This window comes from Rana temporaria, chromosome 4, assembly GCF_905171775.1.
Source record: "Rana temporaria chromosome 4, aRanTem1.1, whole genome shotgun sequence".
NCBI lineage: Eukaryota > Metazoa > Chordata > Amphibia > Anura > Ranidae > Rana > Rana temporaria.
The window spans coordinates 70,010,419-70,029,425 of NC_053492.1; the positions used below are offsets into that span (position 1 = coordinate 70,010,419).

The 19,007-nt window shown below is 40.4% G+C and overlaps 1 protein-coding gene across 1 annotated transcript in view; it reads left to right on the forward strand.

Annotated features, from left to right (window-relative positions):
• APOB (apolipoprotein B) overlaps positions 1-19,007 on the forward strand; it is a 52,162-nt gene that overhangs the window by 27,210 nt on the left and 5,945 nt on the right. Inside the window, exons 19-26 of the mRNA XM_040348528.1 lie at positions 255-437; positions 1,559-1,680; positions 1,799-2,009; positions 4,760-4,935; positions 5,172-5,359; positions 7,081-7,220; positions 8,095-8,465; positions 11,566-18,996. Coding sequence (XP_040204462.1) covers positions 255-437; positions 1,559-1,680; positions 1,799-2,009; positions 4,760-4,935; positions 5,172-5,359; positions 7,081-7,220; positions 8,095-8,465; positions 11,566-18,996 — 8,822 coding nt within the window. The remainder of the gene's footprint in view (positions 1-254; positions 438-1,558; positions 1,681-1,798; positions 2,010-4,759; positions 4,936-5,171; positions 5,360-7,080; positions 7,221-8,094; positions 8,466-11,565; positions 18,997-19,007) is intronic.

Below are 19,007 nucleotides of genomic sequence, written 5' to 3' on the forward strand. Positions count from 1 at the left end.
GATACATAGATAGATGGATAGATAGATAGATGGATAGATAGATAGATAGATAGATAGATAGATAGATAGATAGATAGATAGATAGATAGATAGATAGATAGATAGATAGATAGATAGATAGATAGATAGATAGATAGAATGCAGATAGAGAGAAACCTGAAATAATACAGAATAACACATGATAGTTACAGATTGACTGATTGATAGAAAGTTTCTACTAAACTATAATAACATATTTGTTTGTCTTTAATCAGCAACAAGGTTAACTTGGTCTTTGCATCAAAGACTGAAGTCATGACCTCCATTGTCCAAAACCGTGAGGAGCAGTCATCTTGCAAGCCTCTGATCACAGGGCTGTTATACTGTACCAACATTGGGTATTCCAATGCCAGCTCAATAGATGGAGCCCCCTACTTCCCACTTACTGGAGAAACCAGGTGTGTATACTTTCCAAAACTAGTGACACTGAAATTGGCTTCTTTACATTTATATATGTACATATGCTTGTCTGTATTTAATTATAGCATAAATGTATGGTGCAAGTTTTAAGTTGAAACATTAAATGACTGGTTAAGTCAGTGTTTCTCAATTCCAGTCCTCAGGCCCCCCAACAGGTCAGGTTTTCAGGATTTCCATTATTTTGCACAGGTGATTTGATCAGTTTTACTGCCTTAGTAATCACCACAGCCTTTTCATCTGAGGGAAATCCTGAAAACCTGACCTGTTGGGGGGGCCTGAGGACTGGAATTGAGAAACACTGGGTTAAGTCATCTGGACTGGCAACATGTCTTGTAAAATGGATGACAATATAACAAAGCAAGTGAATGTTGTATATTGCTGTGTATACATTGTATAATGATGCCATTTACATAATGCCTTTTCAGTGAAATCATCTCAAGGATTCATTGGCAGATATACTTCTGTCTAGCTCTGGTGACATTGGAGTTCATTTTCTAAAACTGGAGAGTGCAAAATCTGGTGCAGCTGGGCATGGTAACCAATCAACTTCTAACTTCAGCCTGTTACATTAAGCGTTGACAATAAAACCTGGAGGTTGATTGGTTTCTATGCACACCCCCACTGTTGTGTATTTCCAACAAATTGTAAAATCCTGAAAGATAAAGGGACAGAGGTTAACTAATTGTGTTTCAAAATGGAGAAGAGTGATGGCTAATGATATCCCTTGTCTTAAGCATACAAATACAGATTAAAGTGCTTTCTAAGATGCAAGTTTAATTTGTTTCTATCAAAGTTGTTTCTGGAAACATATAAACTGCTTTAGTGGCACAGAGGAAAGAATGTGTCTTGCAACTGGGCTCCCAAACTGTCTGTTAACCAAGGCAGCTAATCAAAAACAGTTAGGGGACAAAAACTCTCTGTCAGCTGAAGTATGGAAACAGTTGTAATAAAAAGATTTGAATTCTTCTCAAAACGTAGCTTACAGCAGGAAAATTTTGCAGCTTGGTTTAGGAAAGAAATGAATCTAAAATTCGTTGTCACATTCCAAATGTTTACATTTTAATAACATATCTTAACCATTCTGTCTCATTTTTGTAAGATTTGAGGTGGAGATCCAGCCAACAGGAGAGGTGCAGGAATATTCTTTGGCAACACGTTATGGGTCTAACAAAGAAGGAACAGACTTGGTGAACTTCCTGCAAGTGTCGGCTCAAGCAGAAGGTGTGTTATTTAGAATTTCTTGTTCCTAATTCTGCATTGTACTTTTCATTGTAACATCTGCTTTGATTGTATTTTATTTTTTAATCCGGTTAGATCTGTAAAAATATCTGTTTTACAGGGGTTAAGTCATCCGAGGCACTGCTGACCTTTAAATACAACCGTGCCAAAATGCTCTGGACTAGTGATTTGGAGATTCCCAGTGCCAATATTAATCTTGGCACCAGACTGAAATTAAGTGATGACTCTAATCCTAACATGGATTCTTACACACTTACTGCTGAACTTGTCAATCAACAGATCCCAGAAGTTACTCTGACTGGCAGGCTAAAGTAAGCATTCTGACACGTTTTTAACTGTTTGTAAATAGGGATGAGCAAAATTGAGTTTTCATTGCAATTCAATTTTAGTGAACATCTTTTGATTTGTTTTCATAATTTCGCCATTTTGATTAAATGCATTGGTTTAAATAAGAAGGTAAAATGAAGCTGGTTTCTAAGGGTGCAATGGGCTTTAAATGGCTCCTAAAGAGTTTTAAAAGCTCCTTTTACCTCCCATGGGCCTATTTTTATGCCAAGTATTATCTTCTCATTAACCTCTTTATTTTAGCTTCTTTTCTTCCCCAGAAAGAAAAAAATAGATACAAAAATAGTTAAAAGGTAACTCCACTTTTGTGGGGGGAAAAAATAGCAAATAAAGAAAAAATATTATAGTGTATACAATTGCGACACAAGTCATATTGTAATTGAATTTTTAATAAAGCGGAGTTCCACCGAAAAATGGAACTTCCACTTTTTGGAATCCTCCCCCCATCCGGTGTCACATTTGGCACCTTTCAGGGGGGTTTAGGGAGCAGATACCTGTGTAATACAGGTATTTTTTCCCACTACCGAGCATAGATCACTGCGGTGACCACGGTGACCTACACCATGTCTGGTGCCTACTCTGTTCCCCCCGATGTCTTCGGGGAGACACACAGGTCCCAGAAGACAGCAGGGACCAGTAGTAACACGCAGCGCGACTCGCGCATGCGCAGTAGGGAACCAGGAAGTGTAGCCGCAAGGCCTCACTTCCTGATTCCCTTTCTGAAGATGGCGGCGGCAGCACCTGAGAGCCGAGGGACAAATCGGCTTTGGAACCCGACATCGCCGGCGCCCTGGACAGGTAAGTGTCTATATATTAAAATATATAGGGGCAGATCCTCAAAGAAATTACGCCGGCGTATCTCTTGATACGCCACGTAATTTCAAATTGAATAACATGACGTCCTTGCGACGTCATTTGGTGCAATGCACCCTGGGAGTTTTTACGGACAGCGCATGCGCAGTTCATTCTGCGCGGGGACGCGCTTCATTTAAATGAAACACGCCCCCTACCCGCCCAATTTAAATTCCGCGCCCTTACGCCGCGAGAGATACACTACGCCGCCGTAACTTACGTCGCAAATTCGTTGAGGATTCAAACCAAAACCAAGTAAGTTACAGCGGCGTAGCGTATCTCACATCTGCGCCGGGCTCAGCGTATGTATGTGGATCTGCCCCATAGTCTATATATGCAGTATTTGTAGCAGCTGACTTTTAATATTTTTTGTTCACGAAACTCCGCTTTAAAAATGATCTTACCTTTTCAATATGCAGCCGCTGCAATTTTCTGTAAATGTAATGCAATATGGCTAACTGGAGTTGTTCTGTACACAGAATGTGTACTGACCACTCCCCAGAAACATAATTTCCTGCTTGTGTGATTGGCTCACCAATTTTCCCAGAAGTCTGCCTAAGATACAAGTCAGATATCAGACATTCCCTGCAACAAAAATATCATTTTGGGTGAGATACTCCATGTAGGAACATCTAAAGTCTAAAGGGATGCAGGCCCAGAAGATTTCTTCATTAGTGCTGTGCTGGTGCACAGCTGATAGATAATTATGAAACCACTCCCATTAGACCTATTCAGCACAGAGACACAGAGGATCATACAGGGATTTCTTCAGATTAACAAAAAATAGGAATCTGCAACAAAGGTTGTTATAATCCTTACAATGTACATAGATCACCCAGAGGGGAATTATTATTATTATTATTATTATTATTATACAGGATTTATATAGCGCCAACAGTTTGCGCAGCGCTTTACAGCAGGGTAGACAGTACAGTCACAATACAATTCAATACAGGAGGGATTAGAGGGCCCTGCTCGTTAGAGCTTACAATCTAGAAGGGAGAGTTAAGTGGAACAAAGGGTAGTTAGCTGTGGGGGATGATCATATGGACTCAAATGAAAATACAGTTGTTAAGTGTGGGTAGGGTAGGCTTCTCTGAAAAGGAGGGTTTTCAGGGATCCTCTAAAAGCTAATAGAGAAGGAGATAGACGGAGAGATTGGGGTAAGGAGTTTCATAGGCTTGGAGAGGCTCTGGAAAAGTCCTGAAGACAAGCATGGGAGCAGGTGATGAGAGAGCTAGAGAGTAGGAGGTCTTGAGAAGAACGAAGAGAACGATTAGGTTGGTATTTAGAGACTAGGTCATTGATGTAACTTGGGGCAGAGTTGTGGATGGCTTTGTAGGTAATTGTTAGTAGTTTGAATTTAAGTTGTTGGGTGAGCGGAAGCCAGTGGAGGGATTGACAGAGAGGAGAAGCGGAGACAGAGTGGTTGGTAAGGTGGATGAGTCTGGCAGCAGCATTTATGATGGACTGAAGGGGGGGCCAGTCCACACAGAACTCATATCACTTTGATGGTAAATAAGGAGGATACATCTCCATGTATGTTCTTCCCCTCAATAAATGATTCCCATAAGTGGCTGAGAATTGAGCAACACAAGTCTTTAAATCAAAAGCTAGTGTAAATATATGAAAATCACAAATGACTTAACAAGCCTGGTTCTACCAAAAACTTAAATAAACTTTGAGTAGGTTGACTTGTTCATCTTTTTGGTTATGCGAACAATAAACATTTCAGGTTATTATGACATTGGTTTCCCTATTGCTAACAGCTATTTTAGCTAGATTCATGGGTGAGCAATTGTTTCCAGAGCTGCAAAAAACTTTAGGCGTGTCATTTAAAGCAAATTTTCTTTCTGTTTCACAGCCATGCTTACGGGTCACAAGCTGCCGTGAGTGGGACCCTTAGCATCCCCAAATTACACATGGAAGCCAGGACAGATGCCAATGTTATGAGTGTTTCTGGAAACCACAAGCTTCAGATACAGTCCTCTGCTAAGATCTGCGCATTGACCGCATCTCAGGACCTTGTGTTCACATATGGTGCGTCTATTCTAAACGGGTGAAAGTATAAACAAATAAAATATGAAAATGGGAATTCTGATAAGTTATTAATAATTTGCCTTTTCTGAATATTCCTGCTACATTACAAATACAGTAATATTTGTAATTTAGAGTGGTTAGAGGGGTTAAATTCTTCAATTATAACCAAATCTTGTAACTGCGTAATTGGACTTGGAAAGAAGTTTTCTAACTAACCAAATTTTTCTCTTCTTCAGATGATGATAAGATTGAGCTACAGTGGAACACTGGCAGTAACACCAATGTTAAGAAGATCCTTTCCAAACTTCCAGAATTTAAATTCTCTTACCCAGAGACTATAAAGACCTATACCAACGATGTGCTGGACCATAAGGTTGCTCAGACTGACATGACCCTCCGCCATATTGTGTCACAGTCACTGGTGGTAAGTTAGAGTCAACTATCTATAACATATCACATTTAAGAATATGGATGATACCCTGGGCTTAATATTGCAAAAGAAAGTATCCAAACTGTAAACATAACATGACGCTCAGCTCTCACATTCCCCAAGTTCATAGTACTTGCAATATCCAGCAATTTAGTTAAGGCTGGGTTCACACTACGGTTTTCCCGTCCGTCAGCCGCATACGATTTCAGTATTGAAAACATACGGGCCCGGACGGGAAAACGTATAGATAGACAATGCATTGCAAATCGTATGCACTCAGATGCATCCGGGTGCGTACGATTTGCTGGCAAAACGTTTTTTAAACGTACGCAAAACCGTGTTCAACCACGGTTTTGCGGCCGTTTTTAAAACAGTATGGCAAACGCATATGTTTTCCTTTAACATTAACGTCAATGGAAAACGCACATATGTGCGGTTCCATACGTTCCCGTCCGTTTCAGCCGCATACGATTTTTCATATAAATCGTATGCGGCTGACGGACGGGAAAACCGTAGTGTGAACCCAGCCTAACCTATGTGATACTACAAGCCAGGTATGAGTGATGCATTAATTTACTAAAAAGGGTAGAGCAGTTGCTTCAGTTTACAGTACTTAAAGGGGTTGTAAAGGAATTTTTTTTCCCTAAATAGCTTCCTTTACCTTAGTTCAGTCCTCCTTCACTTACCTCATCTTTCAATTTTGCTTTTAAATGTCCTTATTTCTTCTGAGAAATCCTCACTTCCTGTTCTTCTGTCTGTAACTACACACCGTAATGCAAGGCTTTCTCCCTGGTGTGGAGAAAGCCTCCTGAGGGGGGAGGGGGCGAGAAGGCAAGTCAGGACACTCTCTACTTTGCAGACAGAGAAAGGAGCTGTGTGTTAGTGGGCGTCCTGACACTCCTGCTCGCCCCCTCCCCCCTCAAGAGGCTTTCTCCACACCAGGAGGAAAGCCTCGCATTACGGTGTGTAGTTACAGACAGAAGAACAGAAAGTGAGGATTTCTCAGAAGAAATAAGGACATTTAAAAGCAAAATCGAAGGATGAGGTAAGTAAAGAAGGACTGCACTAAGGTAAAGGAAGCTATTTAGGGAAAACATTTTTTTCCTTTACAACCCCTTTAATTCTGAAATGAGACACAAGCCTAAAAAACAAACAAAAAAGCAAAACAAAACAGTAGAAAGCAGAAAAAGAAAATCATAGTCAACAGTCCGGATGCAATACTGAAGGCAAATAAACCATGTAAGGGAATTTGCGTGGGACTTTTCCTTTAGCACACAGAGGTGATGCTTGCCGACTTCCATCATCCAATCATGTACAAGCAAAAATATTGTTTTATTTTTATTTTTTTAATTTGCCTTTCACATGACTAAGTACTCTTTGTAAAGTGATTTTTTCAGCAAATCCCACACACTGCAACTAATACACTTTGTCTGTACTGTTGGCTACATTTGGCACTCTTTTTTCTACCAACCCTGCCACTTTTTTTTAGAAAGCCTGTTGGAGTCTGGAAACTGGAGGGGTGTCTTTGAGAAATAATTTGTTGTACCAAATCAAAATACCCATCTAAATCTGAATTACCTTTTTATTAAACAAATAAAAAACCTGACAGAGGTTTCCACATTCCCCAACACATGAAGGATCTCATCAATTATGCATCTGTAACTGATTTGTGAAAAGAATAAGGAACATCCTTTGTGTTGCTTTTGTATTTTTAGTCAGCTGACAATTGGTTGCAGAAGGCATCAAAGGAAAGTCCGTATGCACAAACACTTGCCAATAAATTGACTGCATTAAAAGAAATGGATCTGCAAAAACTGGGCATTCCACCATTCCCAGATGATCTATTTTTGAAAAGGTAAGGAATGACCTGGAGTTGCTTCCATTATAAAATACTGAGTTCTACCAATACAAAGAGTGGAACTTCATGCATGTATTCAACGTTATGTGCCATTTTCAAACTGTGTTATGTGTAGTTCCCAGAAATCCTTTTTTTAATTTAAATTCACAGCACCCACACCTGGTGGAATCTAAGGTCAGGCAATGTACAGTGATATGCAGCTATGACAGGATGATGATTTCTGCACTGGTGTTTAAAGTGGTTGTATACCCAAATTTTACACTTTTACCTACAGGTAAGCCTATAATAAGGCTTACCTGTAGGTAAAATTAATATCTCCTAAACCTATATGGTTTAGGCGCTCTGAATGCCCCAGCTAAAGGTCCGACAGCGTTGCCGGACTTTGCCAGGAAGAAAACTCCCGCAAGAATGCGCAGAAGTGACGTCATTGCGGCTCCGGCCACTCACAGTGCCAGAGCCGCGAACCCGGAAGACACTCCAAAGGCAAGATGTTAGCTCCCTCAGCTTGAACCGGGCGCTGATACGGGGGCTTCGTTCTGAGGTAAGTATTGCATAAGTATTATGCCTCATTATGACTTTTTCCCCCCCTTTTTTTTAATGTGCGGGTTTACTACCGCTTTAAGCAAAGTTGAAGGATGATTAGGAGTTAGGCCTGATACTTTACAAACAAGTAATTTCAGTATCAGCAGAATAGCATGAAGAAAGTTACTGAATCCAAAACTGCCTGCATGGAAACAGTTTAGGTAATACACTAGCCATTCTAACAGCTTGAAGACTTTTTCATTTGGAGGAATACAACCCACATCTTGGTTCTAAGCTTGAAAATATCTTGTTTAGAAATAATTTGCTTATCAACCTTTTTTTTTTGCAGTGATGGAAGAATTGCCTATCGTTTTAACAAGGACAGTATTACCATCAATATCCCATTGCCCTATGGTGGAAAGCCATCCCACCAAGTGATGCCATGGACAGTAAGATCCCCAGCCCTGGAGTTGAATTCAGCAGGAATAAGTGTCCCATCACAAGAGTTCAGGGTTCCAGCTTTCACTATACCTGAGTATTACCAACTTAGAGTGCCCCTAATTGGCCTTCTGGATGCCTCATCTAACTTAAATAGCAACTACTACAACTGGTCAGCATCCTATTCTGGAGGCAATGCGACTAGTGACATCTATCGGTTCACTTCTAGATACCAAATGAAGGCAGATGCCATTTTGGATGTTTTGTCATATTCCATTGATGGTAGGTCCTTTTTCTAACGAACTTGCAGCTTTTTTCTTAGATATTTGTGTGTTCATAGTTCCACTATGTATACATGTTTCTATATAAAACTGTCCTGAAGCAGAACCTAATATGAACATGTGAAAAACAACTTCTTATAGTAAATTCCCATAATCCTAACTTGAGAACTCCAGCACTTTCCTGATAAAGCCATTTGAGATTGTGCTACAACAGAGAAGCGGAATTTCCTGCAGACAGCAGTATAATAAGGATAGTGTATAGGGTTGCCACCTTTTCTTCAAGCCAAACCCGGACACTTTTGCAGCGTACGGCAATTTTTTTTGTAGTACACGCTATAGGAATGTAAAATACCTGGGACACTTTTTGGTTTACCCAAAGAGAGTAATAATGAGGTGTGCTACGGTGAACAGTGGCTGTGGCCAAATTGCATTGCATTGCAACAGGTGGGGGGGACGGGACTTAAAGGGGTATGGTTAAATAAAACAAAAGCATTAGTGTGCCCATAAAATAGGATTCGATTAATAAAAGTAATGTCAGTAAAAATATGAAAATAGCCTAGCTTAAAAGTGTCAGCCAGTAGAGCAGTGGACGGTGTCAGTAGGGCAGTGGACAGTGTCAGTAGGGCAGTGGATGTGTCAGTAGGGCAGTGGGTGGTGTCAGTAGGGCAGTGGAGGGTGTCAGTAGAGCAGAGGACCGTGTCAGTAGAGCAGTGGACGGTGTCAGTAGAGCAGTGGACGGTGTCAGTAGAGCAGTGGATGGTGTCAGGGGACTGTATATATGTATGGTGTATGGGGGTGAAGAGCTGTATATATGGGGGGAACCATATGGGGAAGGGAGAATTGTATATATGGGGGATAACTATATATATATTGGGGGGCTGTATATATGGATGGTGTATGGGGGGGACTGTACATATGGGGGAGAACTGTATATATGGGGGGGGCTGTATATATGGATGGTGTATGAGGGGATAAATGTATAGGGGATAACTGTATATATAACTGTATATATGGGGGGAACTGTATATATGGGGGAGGACTGTATATATGGGGGAAAACTGTTATGGGGGGGACTGTATATATCGGGGAGAACTGTATATATGGGGAGAACTGTATATATGGGGGGGACTGTATATATGGATGGTGTATGGGGGAGAACTGTATATATGGGGGCCTGTATATATGGATGGTGTATGAGGGGAGAACTGTATATATGGGGGGAACTGTATATATGGGGGAGAACTGTTATGGGGGGGACTGTATATATGGGGGAGAACTGTATATATGGGGGGACTGTATATATGGGTGAGAACTGTTATGGGGGAGAACTGTATATATGGGGGGGACTATATATATGGGGGAGAACTGTATATATGGGAGAGAACTGTATGTATGGGGGAGAACTGTATGTATAGTGTATGGTGGGGGAAGTGGTGAGGACTGTATGTATAGTGTATGGTGGGGGAAGTGGTGAGGACTGTATGTATAGTGTATGGTGGGGGAGAGAGGTGAGAGTACTGACATACTGACTTACTAACATGGCAAAAACTGACCTTACAAGCTGAGCTCCAGTCCCAGTGCTGTACACTTTGCAACAGAGCAGCAGGGAATTGGGAGGCTCCTCCTTCAACCCCACCTCTGTGTCCCTTCTGCAGCCAGCCAGAGGAGTGCACCCGGGAACATGGAGACTCTGCCTCCACCTCTGTGTCCTGTCTGCAGCACACAGAGCAGACGGAGGTTTGGTAACAGTGCAGGGGTAGATTGGGAGGTGCTCGTAGTCGCACTCAGGCAGCAGAAGCAGGTCAAGCGGACCGAACTCGAGACTCACACGGCCGTGGCAGCACAGCTTCGGGCACAGGCACAGGGAGCCAGTGGCGGGTCTGAATAATCTGCCCGGGTCTCAGGCAGGCAGAGACCCGGGCACATCTTTCAAAACCTGTACTGTCCTGGTGAATCCCGGACAGGTGGCAACCCTAATAGTGTATGATCCAAGGGCTGGCACAGATTGATAATTGAGTGTGTTGCATTTCTTGCACTCAGCTAAGAAAATATGTGGGATGTATGGTTTGAATACTCAAGCTAAAATAGTTTTGGGCTGCGGAGATTTTTATTTTAATAAACTGTATGTATAGTATAATTTATGGTCAATATATACGTGAGACTTTTTGTGGTGTTTTGTGCAATGCTTACTAGACTGAAGACTGACTAATTAATTACAGTAGCTCTTGTTGTATATCATCTATGGCTGTTCCATGACCGCAAATTCACTAGCAAGTGAAAGGTTGCTGATCCTGGTATCACCATTTTGTGAAGCTAGGACTCCTCTGATAGGAGCTTGGTAGGGAAGGTCATAAGAAGTCAAAGAATTGTTTTCCTAATTTGGAAATCTTTTATAAAAGGTTTGTCTATATAGCTGGACAACACTTTAAAGCTTCCAATTAAACATTTGAATCTTATCGGTAATACATTAAGCAGAGGGGCAGAACGTTGCACCCCACAGATATAGGAAGCAGTTTCATAAACCAGGACTTTCTGCCATTCTCAGGGGCGGACTGACAACTCATTGGGCCCCCGGGCAAAAGGAGATTATGGGGCCCCGGGCAATAGGAGATTATGGGGCCACACAGTATACATACACACATACAGTATACACACACAGTATACATACACACAGAATATACATACACACTGAAAAGGTACTGGAGAGGCGGGGCAGCTATAATCTTGTGATTTAAAAAAAAAAAAGGATTTTTACATACTGTCCCTGGTTTTACCAAGGCTGGCAACCCTGATGGGGCCCCCTAGTGGCATGGGGCCCTCGGGCAGTGCCCGAGTGCCCACACGGTCAGTCCACCCCGGCCATGCTTCAGTGGATTATATAGAATACAAATTAGGAAATGTATGCTTTCGGACACACATGGTTTCCTGGCTAGAATTATCTCTTCACTAACTAATTTTACTTGTGATCTAGAGTTGTTCTTTTTTTAAATATGGTTACAGGCAAAATGCTGACAAAGTCTGTAAATGCACACAAAACTATTTTGTTATTTGTAAGGAAATATTGTGCATGCATTTATTTTTTTTATTTTTTTATTTTGCAGGTTCCGGGGTGGCAGCATATGATCCAATGAAAGCATTAAGTCTGTCCTATGAGGGATCTTTAAGCCATACCCTGCTTGAATCAAGCATGAGATTCAGCGAGCAGTACAACTTCAGGAGTAATCAGATCTTTAAAGGAACCTATGCATATCAGGCCAGAAGTGTTCTGGGATTAGATGCCTCTGGAGCTCTTTCATCCAAGTCATCATTAGCAAATAATATACTGACAACAGAGGTTGAAACTAATGAGCGTTTTGCTTTAGCGTCATTGTTTGCCAACAGTGACTTAAGGCTTGTCACCACATTCAACATGGACAATTTCCAGGCTAAAGCTGATTCCAACTTTCAGTTTGATTCCTCTTTCTTGAAAGCCACCAACAAGATGTCCGGAATGTTCTTGACAGAAGCGGTGACAATGTCTTCAACCACTGAACTGCTTGATGGAGCTCTTGTTAACACCATGTCTTTAGATTACAGGAATAAACAGCTGACCCTGAAGTCAGATACAAATGGAAATTACTACAATCTGGTTGGGTTAAACAAGCTTGAGTTTACCATTTCCAAACAGATGGCTGCTGTACGCTCTGAATGCCAGGCAAACTACAAACGTAACAGATTCTACACTCTCCTAACTGGCTCCCTGAATTCTCTTGGTCTAGAACTAAATGCTGATGTAACCCTCAATAATCAGCAAAGCAGAGCTGCACACAAAGCTACTTTAAAGCTTAGCCAAGATGGTCTGTCTACCAGTGCAACAACCAGTGTCAACTTTAACCCCTTAATGCTGGAAAATGAGTTTAATGCTGGAATTGGAAGTTCAGGAGCAGTGATGAAAATGATGGCAAATGGACGATACCGAGAGCACAGCGCCAAGATTTCTGTTGACGGAAAAGTTGCCATGATGGAACTGTCTTTGGGTAGTGTCTATCAAGCTACAATTCTTGGTTTAGACAGTAAGAATCTATTCAACTTTAGGATTAGCCGAGAAGGACTTAAATTCTCAAACAACCTAATGGGCTCATATGATCAAGTGAAACTTGAAAACAGCAATGATTTAAGCATTGTGGGAACGACATTACAGTTTACCTCTAAGTTTGAAAATTCCTTAAGCTCTGACAAGTTCCACAAGCACAGATTTGAATTCCAGATGCAACCTTACACTATGACATCTTTGCTAAATAACGAACTACAATATGGCTCCTTGGAATTAACCAACAGAGGCCAGCTTCAACTTGAATTATTCAAGTTAAATATCAATGGCAATATCAGAGGTGCATTTAACAAAGATGAAATAAAGCATTCCTATGGATACTCAGTTGGAAACCTGGCTGCAAATCTGAACACAGACACTGTTGCGAATATACAAGGAACAGCTCACACACATAGATTTACCCTTGATATTGCTGGCCTTTCAGCCTCACTTAGCAGCAACACAAACTGTGAATCAAAATATATGCGCTTCAGCAACATGATCCGTTCTGTTGTGGAACCATTCACCATTACCATTGACTCTCAGACCAATGGAGATGGGAGACTGATGATTTTTGGAGAACAATCAGGACAGCTTTACAGTAAATTCATCCTAAAAGCCGAGCCTCTTTCTTTCAACTTAGTCCATAATTACCGAGGATCCACCAGACATTCATTAGGTACAGGCAATACACATGAAACCCTTCTAGACTACAAAATCAACCTGTTATTCACACCAGCAGAGCAGTTAAGTTCTTTGAAGCTGAAGAGCAGCTTGAACCAAAACACATACATCCAAGACTTTAGTGCATACAACAATGCTGATGGTATTGGAGTTGAGATTAATAGCCAGGCCTTGGCAGACCTCTCAATCCTGGACAAAGAGATCCGTCTACCATTTGCCCAGTTCAATCCAATTGATGCATTAAACTTAAGAGACACTGTAAACAGTCCCCAAGAGTTCAGCATCTCTGGACACATAAAGTATGACAAGAATAAAGACATGCATGTCATCAGTTTGCCTTTTATCGAGAACATGTCCTTGTATTTTGAGAAAATAAGAACTGTATTAATTAATGCCCTACAAGCGCTGCAGAATTCATTGAAGGAAGTGAATATTGACCAATATGTACAGAGATACAGAAGGGCGGTGGACCCCGCTGTGCAAAACGTAATAGACTATGTGGAAAATTTGAATGTAGAAGAAAAGGTTAGACTAGCAAAGGATAAAATATACACATTAACCAAAGAATATAAAGTGGGGGAACTGCAGTCTGTAGTTGAGGAGTACTTTGCAGCAGTTCAGTACCGCCTACAGGTCTATGTGAATGAAATGGACAGATACATAAGAGAGAATTATGACTTTGAGCAGCTTAAGAGGGCTGTTGAGATGTTTATACAAAGATGTGTTAACAAACTGAAAGCTTTAGATTCTGAATACAGAGTTCGAGAAAAGATCTTTGAATTTGTTCAGAACATACGTGTGCAGCTGGAACAATTTAATATCAATGATTTAGGACAAAGCGTGGCTGCCTGGATTCAGAATGTAGATGACCAATATCAAATCAAAGCTAGGCTGCAAAGACTCTTACAACAAATTCAAGTGTATGTTCAGAGAGTTGATCTTGACCAAATATCACAAAACATAAAAGCAGCACTGCAAAGCATTGACATGTCCCAATATGTAGCAAAGATAAGAAACTATTTGCCAGTTGAGAAGCTCAGTGTTGTTATAGAGTACATTAAAAATCTTATCACCACACAGATGGAGGAATTTGAAATCGGTGAAAAAATAAATGTTGTTGTTGACAAACTACAAGACTTTGTGGCCGACTATGAACTTGATAAAAAAGTGGAAGTTATTCTAGAAAAGTTTGTTGAGTTCCTCAACCAGCAGAAAGTCAAGGAGACAGTAAAAAAGATAGCAGATATGCTCAATAACATTGATATCAGACTATATTATAAAAAAGTTCTCACTCTTGTTGATTCCACAGTCAAGCAAGTGAGAGACTATGACTTTAAGAAGCTCATTGAGCACATCAATTACTACCTTGATATTGTAATAAGGAAAATGCGGTCTTTCGATTATGACAAGTTTGTGGATAATATCAACATGTGGATAAAGGACACAACCGAAAAGCTAAATGATAAAATGAAGGCCTTGGAACTGCCTCAGAAGGCTGAAGCCTTAAGACAGTATTTAAATAACGTAAGAGCAGTGGTAACTGAATATCTTCAACAAGTAAGAGACACCAGACTTGCTGCCATCATGCAGTGGTATGACGATATCATGACCTCCACAGTAATAAATGAGTGGAAGACCAGGGTAATTGAACATCTTGAAGATTACAGAGACCGAATCTCTTCAATGAACATACAAGAAGAATGTAAGAAATATCTTCAACAACTGAGCCAGGCCTACAGGCGCTTCTTGATGTTTGTAACAGAGCAGTGGAACCTTACAGCTGTCCAGATTACACGTTTTTCAGAAGAGAACAATATTAAAGAATGGTCTGACAAAGTTAAAGTTTTTGTAGAGGAAGGATTTGTCGTACCAAAAATTAATATAGGATTTATCCACATTCCAGCATTTGAAATTAGCCTCCGTGCTCTTAGGGAGGCAACATTCAGAACACCATTCTTTACTGTGCCATTCACTGATCTGGAAATCCAGTCTGTGGAGATTAATTTTAGGAAACTAAAAGATATGGAAATTCCAACAAGATATGTTACTCCAGAGTTCACTATTTTGAAAACATATAAAGTACCATCATATGTTATTGATCTCAATGAAATTAAGCTGAAAATTGTACGAGTAATTGACCAGATCATTTCAAGTGACTATAAGTGGCCACCTCCAGATGTATTATTAAGAGATCTAAAAATGAGTGACATGGGGCTTCCTGAATTTTCCATTCCAGAAATCTATATTCCTAATATGCAACTTCCTGAATACAAAATCCCTAAACTAAATCTAGAAAATTTCAAATTTCCTGAAATACAGATTCCTGAATTCCAGCTTCCAAAGATTCCACACACTGTCTCTATTCCAACGTTTGGCAAGCTTTCTGGCTCATTCAAAGTGAGCTCACCATTTTTCAATATGGCAACTTTAGCTGAGGTCAAGAATACTACTGTATCTGAGAAGTCACCAGAAATCATTGCATCCCTTACAACGGAAGCCACATCTATGATTGAAGCTTTGGCTTTTACTTTTGCTGCTGATGCTCACATTTCTGCTCCCTTGCTGGAACAGTTAATCATCAAGGAAACTGTGTTATTGGCTCACAACAATGTGAAATTGGATCACTTTAGTGAGATCACTTTCTTGTCAAGTCACATTCAGACACAGATTCAAACCAAAGCTAATCTAAGAACTGAGAAGAATTCAGCTGAGTTGCAGAATTCAATTATTGTGAAAATAGAAAAGAGAATAACAGCAGATGTTACAACTAAATATTCCCATAGACTCAATATTCCTCAACTGGACTTCACCAGCCAGCTCAACCTCCAAAATGATATTGACACAACTGTGGACATTGGACGCATCACTCTCATATCTTCTGGTAAAGGAAGCTGGAAATGGGCTTGCCGGTATTTCTCAGATGAAGGTACCCATCAAGCAGACCTAAAGTTCAACCTGAAAGGTGGCAACATTGAAATTTTGGGAACCAACAAGATCAATGACAAATATCTAAAATTAGATCAAAGCCTTAAGTATGACTCAGTGTTCTTAAATTATGTGACACTTGAAATGATGTCAAAGGCAGATGCACCTAACATCGGAAACAGCATTATGACAGCTAAAGGAAGGGCACAAGTTAGTGAGATGAAAATAGAACTAGAGGCAAATCATAACTCAGAGTTAGTAGGGCGAGCAACTGGCACAATAAACAACAATTTTGCCTTTTTAGCAAAGGCATTTGAAATAAAACTGTCTACTGCTAACAATGGAAATCTCAAAGTCAGTTTCCCCCTTAAGCTCACTGGCAAGATTGACTTCATGAATAACTATGAGTTTACATTGAACCCTAATGTTCAGCAAGTGTCATGGCAGGCTAATGGAAGGTTCAACCAATACAAGATTGCTCATACAATTTCACTAGGAAATAATGAAGAAAATATTGGAGCTGCTTTTGAAATGAACGGGGAAGCTGTCCTTGACTTTCTGACAATTCCAGTCTCTATTCCAGAAATTACTATCCCATATACATCACTTAAAACAACCCCAGTTCGAGAATTTTCTTTGTGGGAAAGAACTGGACTGAAAAATTTGTTGACATCAACCAGGCAGAACTTTGATCTTAATATAAAGCTTCAATACCAAAAGAACAAAGACACGCATGCAATTCCTCTGCCGTTAGACAAACTTTTTGATTCTATTAATACAAACATGAAGACCCTTAGCAAAACATTTGAAATTGGACGAGACAAAACGTTGAATTTTATGGTGGATTCCTATAACCAGGCTAAGATGAAATTTGACAAACATAGAGTAGACAATCAGGTGAGCAGAATTCCAAGAACCTTTAGGATTCCAGGCTACACCATCCCACTAGTCAATGTTGAGGTTTCCTCTTTCTCTGCTGAGCTTCCAGCTTTTGGATATGTAGTCCCTAAAGAAATAAGCACCCCAAGCTTTGTGGTTCCAGTGATTGGATTTTCCATCCCAACCTACAAATTAGTTCTACCCTCACTTGAACTGCCTGTTCTTCATGTTCCAAAATCCTTACGCAGACTGTCCCTTCCCACACTAAAGTTACCAATTGGACAGAACAGTATTTTAATTCCAGCTATGGGTAACCTCACTTATGATTTCTTCTTTAAATCCAATGTGATTTCACTAACCACAAGTGCTGGGATATATAATCAGTCCGACATCTCTGCCCGGGTAAGCATAGCCTCTACCTCTGTTATTGAGAGCCTTCAATTTAATGTAGATGCAACTACTTCTTTTACCAGGAAGAGAGGGCTAAAACTGGCGACAGGACTAGCTCTGAAATCTGTCTTTGCTGAGGGAAAACATGAAAGTTCCATATCATTTGGAAAGAGAAACATGGAAGCATCTGTCATCACAAATGTACAAATGGACCTAAGTCTGATAAAGAGCACCTTCAAACAAGAACTTAATGGCAACACAAAGACAAAACCTACTGTTGTATCTAAAATGTCCCTCACGTATGACCTTAATGATGCATTATTTGGAAACACAGCTAAAGGAAATCTTATTCACACTCTAAATCTTGATACTCTTGCGTCTTACTTTTCAATGGAAACTCATGCAAGGGGAGATATAAGTGGAACACTTTTATCTGAACAGAAGTTTAATGGATGGTTCAGCACTGATGCAAACACCTACCAAAATTCCAATGGCCTCAGGTCATCTGTGAGTCTTGTGTCCGGATCTAGAGCAGACAGCATTGGAAACATGGAACTGACAGAGAGTCTGGCTGTTGAAGCATCTACTAGCCGTGTATTTGCTCTTTGGGAACATAAAGGAGAAAACTATTTCAGGATCACCCCACTTTTTACATCAAAGGGACAGCAAAGCAGCAAGGCAACACTAGAGTTAGCTCTTTGGAGTTTGCTGGCAGACCTTCAAGTTCAGATTAACCAACCCAACTCATTCATTGACGCTGCATCATTAAACCAAGGAATTTCACTAACCCTTAATACAGAAAAGCAAGAATTTAGTGCGAAAGGTCATGGCATTATAGAGAACCTTATTGCTGCTCATGACCTGAAGCTATCCAATGACCAGACAGATGCTAGGATTGAGGTTGGTGGATCCTTGCAAGGTTATGTCGATTTCCTAAAGTTAATCATACTTCCAGTGTATGATAGAAGTTTGTGGGATGTCCTAAGGCTTGATATTACAACAAGCCCTGACAAGAAACAATACTTAAATGCTTCTACATCACTAGTTTACACAAAAAGCAAGAATGGATTTTTCTACCCACTTTCATCTAAGAAGCTAGGTGATGGCTATACAATGAAATTCCCAGGATTTCGTTTCCCAAAAGATGCCCATCTTCCTTCATCACTTCCAGAAGTCCAGTTCCCTGAAGTCCCCATAAATGTGCTATACACTGCAGGAGAAGATTCTAAAATGTCCTTTGTTGAGCTTTCTGTACCACAATATCAAGTAACTCTGCCCAAATATACCCTTCCCCAAACTTTCTACAACTTAGATTTCAACATTTTGTTCAACAAGATAGCAGACATTGACCTACCAACAATTGAAATCCCAGAGCAGAGAGTTGTGATCCCACCAGCAAGTCTAAAAATTCCCGCTGGAATTTACATCCCATCTTTCGGAGCCTTGTCTGGATCCATCCAGTTTACAACCCCGGTTTACAATCTCACTTGGACAAACAAAGTGGCAAACAACCCAGAAGGTCTTGTTGGTTCCATTGATGCTACCAGCAGTTCAACACTAAGATTCCTGGAGTTTGACCTAGACGGTGAGTTTCTT